The sequence below is a fragment of the Nicotiana tabacum genome, chromosome 5, assembly GCF_000715075.1.
Source record: "Nicotiana tabacum cultivar K326 chromosome 5, ASM71507v2, whole genome shotgun sequence".
In the NCBI taxonomy this organism is placed as follows: Eukaryota; Viridiplantae; Streptophyta; class Magnoliopsida; order Solanales; family Solanaceae; genus Nicotiana; species Nicotiana tabacum.
This window is the reverse complement of record NC_134084.1, coordinates 121748656-121755091: the sequence shown is the minus strand read 5'-3', so window position 1 is coordinate 121755091 and position 6436 is coordinate 121748656. Positions and strand designations below refer to the sequence as shown.

The 6436-nt window shown below is 36.9% G+C and overlaps 1 protein-coding gene across 1 annotated transcript; it reads left to right on the top strand.

The window, feature by feature from the left end:
* The first annotated feature begins 460 nt into the window (after positions 1-460).
* On the top strand, positions 461-1560 carry LOC107814756 (uncharacterized). The gene has a single exon (XM_016640211.2). The coding sequence runs from the start codon at positions 660-662 to the stop codon at positions 1380-1382; it is 723 nt and encodes a 240-aa protein (XP_016495697.1). The 5' UTR covers positions 461-659; the 3' UTR covers positions 1383-1560.
* Positions 1561-6436: the final 4876 nt, after the last annotated feature.

The following is a 6436-nucleotide window of genomic DNA, read 5'->3' as shown; positions in this document are numbered from 1 at the left end:
AACGTTTCCCTCTTTTTCCTTGCTCTCATGATTACGACGCAAATTCATCTTGGGTGTAAGCTTATCTCTCCCGCTTGATGTATGATTATAATAATAATAATAATAATACTACAAGTTCTTATCCTTCTATTTTCTCATTTTGTGTATTTGAATCTGAGATTAATTATGTTTGGCTAAAATTTACCTTCCATATTATTAATAATTAGTTTGTCAAAATGGTTTTACACTTTTTTGAGCAAACAGGTATATTACTCATGTTAATCGCCAACATATTTTGTATAAACGTCTACTGGCAATTAAATCATGACAAGAAATTTACTAAATATTCGATAGATAAAGATTTTAACAAATTTAAAGAGCTGGATATTCCAATCCTTAACTCCTGTGAAAAGGATAGATTATGACGTGTCCCGGATCCACAGTTGAATAGAACCCTCTGCGTCCTACCGCCACGTCTTGGCCCCAGCTTCTAGAACATCTTCCATAACTAGTGAGTCCTACTAGAGTTATTGTAAACCGTCTGATAAGAAGCGGGCCCCAAAAAGAGAAAGTGGGACCTATATGAATTCAAAAAAATCTCTTTGGTCTTAGAAGATTGTATTGTATCAGTGACGTTCCACATACGCAACGACCAAAAGAGCTTTTTCGTGTGACCACCAATGGATCAAAACGGCATCGTTAGCTTCCGCCACCGTCAATCTCCCTCGTCCGATCGGTTCCTCGGCGTGTTCTCTCCGCCGCAGAGTGATGCTGCTCTCGGCGGAGGGGTAGATTCATCGGTCGCCGATGATGATGAGCTCAACGAAGATGACGTGTTCTGGACTGGAAGAGACTTCACTGAATCTCAACGCCGCTCTACTTCTCCTTCACAAAATAGTCGCCGTCAGTCCTTTCGTAAGCATGAGAAGTTTGGTATTCTCGCTGCATTATCGGAGGATCACCGGAAAACTGATCTGCCTGTTCTCCGTCGGAAGTCTTCAATCACTTCCTCGCCCTCCGGTACGGCGCCGATTTCAGCTTCGCCTTCTACAGTGATGCCGTTTCCACGTGCAATACCTTCAATTCCTAAGCCTCCATCGGATAATTTTAATTTTAATCACTCAAAATCCATGCCGGCGAGGAAGTTCCAGCACTCGGCTCCAGTGAATGTTCCGATGATGCCGAAGAAGGCACTGAGGAACGGCGATCTTGCTGATATTGAAATTGACGAAGATGATGCCGATGATGAGATGTTGCCGCCGCACGAGATGGTGGCCAGAGGGTCAATGCGATCTCCTAGAACCACGTTCTCGATGCTGGAAGGCGTCGGAAGAACTCTCAAAGGGAGGGATCTTCGTCAGGTTCGCAATGCCGTGTGGCGCCAAACAGGTTTTCAGGATTGAAATATGTTCAAAATATGTTGATATAACTGATAGATTTTGTTTTAGATATCTACACTGAGCTTGATGTTTCTAGTTATATATTTTGTATATAGGCAATGGAGAAATGTTTTTACAAGTTTCTTCAGTTGTTTATATGTGGCTTAAGTGTATTGAAGGAAGATGAAATTATTATCTAGAATCTTTTTGGGTGATATTGTTGTATCAACAGGTACACTGTCGTCACTGATATCAGTTGAATATTAATCCAAGATATTTTGTTGGATTTTATATGATTCAGTTGGAGGCACTTCATCATTTTTGACTAAAAAGATTCTAGCTTTCGGCCATTGATCTATGTAATCCTATTTGCTATGCCTATAGTGACAGCCTCCTAATCAAGTTATAGATTCGTTGAGACGAAATATTTAGACCATGATCCTGTTTTTGGTAGTTCCTCTGTCAATTTCCCCATAGGTGATCACGTTTAATCAATGACACATTATATCTAGCAGTTCAGCTGACTTCTATTGCTCCTTCTGTGCAACACTGTGTGAACTGAATTAGTGGCAGAGATGGAGCCAGAATTTGAAGGTTATACGTTCGGGGTTCTAATCCTTTTAAGTTACATAGTCAATGAATTTCACCAGACAAATATAGTATTTGGACCGAAGCTAATGGGTTCTGCCGAACCCATAGCTGATGGGCTAGCTCCGTCCCTGATTAGTGGACTAGTCCCCCGAATCAACTTTCTGTAGTTTCTTCTTGAAATCCTTTGCTTTTACCATGATTTATACTGTCTACCTAGCAGTTCCCCATTTTATTGAAACTACTGAAGATATCATGTATCTTTCGATCTTTCTTCTTTCTTTTTGTGTTTCTTTTTTGTGCCGGAGGTAGTGTTCAGACCAACTTGCACACACTTTCACTATTTCACTATTTCGTCCTCTAACCAGTATCACTAGTATAAATTTTTAGCAACTCTGTCCGCACAGGCTTAATAATTAAATCTCCTAGCTGTTTTTTTCCTTCTATTGGAATTGAGTCTTGGTTTTCCATATTTTCTTTCCAACTTCATTAGGCACATGCTCTTGAGTGCATGATGTATCTTGACTGTGACACAAAGCACTTCAGTCTACGTTTGTCCTTGGATTCTCTTGCATTTTAAGCTGTAATAGAACATTAATCTTTGACTGTTGCCCTTAATATCTTCAAATCATGGATTGGTCTGCGTTGATTTCATATGACCGAGGAAGGCAAAAGAGATTGCCCTGAATTAGGCTTCGGTCAAAATGCACTAGCAATGGCACAAAGTATAGTTTGCTATAAGCATATTAAACCTTTTCCTGGTACCAAGACAGGTTGTTCGGAGCATTTTTGCATGTATACCACTAGAATAATCTTCTTCCTTTTTTCAAAAGAATTTTACCTTAAGATTTTTCAATCTGCTAATAGATCTAGAATAGGTTAATTTGGGATTGAAACGCGGTTGATGGTTTGATTTCATAGACTGGGCATGCCATATGTTTTCATGCTTATCGGATGCAACTGTAAAGTGTTAATGTGATCAGTATGATTTGTTTGAACATTGCCAAGTCTCTTGTCAATTTCCATACATATACACTTTAGAAAATGTAATCTTCCTTATATCTCATGAATATAAGCTTATCAGCACGTAGTAAGTACACCTTAGGACAAATAATCGGATGAAGATATCAAGATATGACTGACCTTGCCATGTTAATGCTAATGGCGGAATGCAAAGGCTGGAACATAATATTGACCTGGAGTTTCCTAAATTCTCACCTTTAATTGGTTCCTTATTTGGTTTAAATTTTCAACTAAAAAGTTGTTTCCTCTTACTTTACCTTCGAAAAGCTGGTGTTTCCGAGGAAAATATACCAGAATTCAATTTAGTGAAAATTGATGAAAAAGAAGCCACTACAACAAGTGATTGTGCAGCTGCCCAAGTAATAAAGAAACTTCTATTTGGATTTAATCGGCATAAGCCATTCGGTATGCATATATGATACCTGCTCCTTTATACTTAATAACTTAAAAGAAAGAACAAAAGAAAACGGATTTTACTTAATAAATTATCTCTAGATCTACACCATTTTTATTTGTGTGTGTGTTATATATATATATATATTTTAAAGAGATGACAAGTAGAACAAACTATTACTACTATTTAAAAAGTGTTATAAAATAAAGACTATAAAGTAAAGACAAGTATAGAGAGAAACTGATATATTATTCGATTCAAACTGATGTACATAATGAACTGAAATCTCTTCTATTTATAGAAGAAAGGAAGTTGCTGTGTAAGCTGCTACTATACCAGATATGGATAATCTTCTACTGAGAGCAATGTTTATCCATAACGGAGTACTGAAAGGATAAACTTATTATACCTGATATGGATAATCTTCTACCGGGGGTAATGTTTATCCATAACTGGGTACTGAAAGGATAAGCTTATTATACCCGGTATGGATAATCTTCTACCGGGGGTAATGTTTATCCATAACTGGGTACTGAAAGGATAAGCTTATTATACCCGGTATGGATAATCTTCTACCGGGGGTAATGTTTATCCATAACCGGGTATCGAAGTGATAAGCTTCTTCAGGAAGCTTATTTCCAATAGAGTACTTAAATAGATAAACATATTTACGGTGGAGTCCCATATGGATAAACTTCTTCAGGAAGCTTATTTACAACGGAGTACTAAATGAACATCCATAATATAATATATTTATAACACTCCCCCTTGGATGTTCATTAAAAGATAATATGCCTCATTAAAACCTTACTAGGAAAAACCACGTGGGAAAAAATCCTAGTGAAGGAAAAAGAGTACACATATTTAGTAATACGCATTGTTGGCTGCCTCATTAAAAACCTTATAAGGAAAACCCTGTGGGAAAAACCTTAGTAAGGGAAAAAGAGTACAACGCGCATTTTACTCCCCCTGAAGAAAACCTTATTTCAAATATTTGAGTCTCCGCATTCCAATCTTGTATACCATATTCTCAAAAATTGATGTTGGTAAAGACAATCTGTTGGATTGTCACTTGAACTAATTTGATGCACATCAATGTCACAATTTTCCTGAAGATCATGTATGTAGAATAATTCTGGTGAAATGTTCTTCGTTCTATCTCCTTTTATAAATCCTCCCTTTAATAGTGCTATGCATGAAATATTGTCTCCGTATAATATTGTGGGTCTTTTATCACATTCCAACCCACATGTTTCTCGAATGAATCACTGATCTCAATCATATGCACTCTCTGCTTGCCGGTTTGAAATCGAGCTTTATGAGTATCGGATAAATAACCTGCATCTGCATTACCAATACGATCTGCACCACTTTTGTTAGCATTAGCAAGATAAATAAGTGCACCATCTACACCGAGATAGAGTATTTCAGGACCAAAGAGCTCCTCATCCTCTTCTAGAGGTTGGAACGGATCCTTATTCACTTCAAGTGATTGAATATTCATTGGTGTACTTAATGGGTACACTTTGTCCATGTAAAAGTATGTTTAAGACCCTCTTGGAGCTCTTCCGGAGTTCCAATAAGATTTATGTCACCAACATAAACAACAAGTGTAACAAATTTTGATGACATTTTCTTTATAAAAATACATGGACAAATAACATAATTTATGTAACTTTCTTTCAGCAAATATTTACTGAGACGATTATACCACACGCGCACAGATTGCTTTAAACCGTACAAAGATCTTTATAATTTGATCGAGTAAATTTCTCAAGACTTTGAATTATATGCTTCGGGCATTTTCAATCCTTCAAGGATCTTCACATAGATTTAGCCAAATAAGTCATATAGGTTAAGACTTGTATCTAAATGGTATGACATCTTCAAGTGTCTGAACTGCTAGTCCGATCCTCACAATCTTTTACAATATTGTGCACTATATTGTATTAAATATATCGTCGACGATCATTTTGTGTCAGTTCCGAAGCGACATAACTTGTGGAGATCTCATCACTTTCTTTATTTTCAGGTACCTGAACTTTTTCGGGAGTTTCATGAAATGTTATGTCGTGGGCTCTTCTAGAGCTTATTTCCTCCTCATTATAATCATTTTGATCATTAGCTCATACTATTTTTCAAGGATTGTTACCTTTGGAACCGATTGGTGTAAGCACGTGATTTTTGACCTATATGAGAATTACTCCCAAAAATTCAAAAAAATAAAATGATTTTTCTTTGGTGTGCAATTTTGTGATATTTTAAATAATTATTTGTAGTTGTCTGTGCGTGTTTATTTGCTAAATTAATAAAAAAATACAAAAATATGTCGCATTTTGCATGTAGGATTTAATTCTATAATTGATAATAATTAAATTTGTTTTACAAAAAATAAAAAAATTACAAAAATAAGCATCGTTTGCATTTTTAGCATTTAATGTCCAAATATACAATTTTATGCGTAATTAATACTTAATTGTGCGTTAATTGTTATTGGGAGTTAATTTGCGCTTTTATAACTTAATTTAGTTCTTAATAATAGATTAAGTATTTTTATAATTTAGTTTTAGAAAAATAAAAGAAGAAAAGAGAGCGAAAATATAAAGAAAGTCGGAATTGGGCATCTTCTTCAATTTCAAGCCACAGGCCCAAAAAATGGCCCAACCTTTCCTACGACCCAGTCCATTTCGAACTGGGTCGACCCAGTCCATAACCCAACACCCCTATTATTTTACAAACAAAATAAAACAAAAAAAAAGAAAGAAAAACCTAAAAATGCCTAAGCATCCGCCCCCCCCCCCCATTTCTCCTTCTTCTTCCTCAAAACTCCAAAGCACAACCATGGCTGCCCTCACCAACGTCGACCACCCTCCACCACGAACACCCCCTCACGTCGTCACACTCACACACACATACACAAGCAAACGACACAACAGTCCATCGTCCCAGCGTTGTTTCTCCATTGACGAGCTCAAGCTCGACCATGGATTACCCGCTGCTTCTGCTTCAGCGTCCGCAATAGCTGCTGCCTCACGTCGTCTTCTTCAGCTCAAACAGCCATAGCCACTGCTTC

Bases quoted from the DNA above. Each gene is read 5' to 3' on its own strand.
- LOC107814756 (XM_016640211.2), top strand. From the start codon at position 660: ATGGATCAAAACGGCATCGTTAGCTTCCGCCACCGTCAATCTCCCTCG.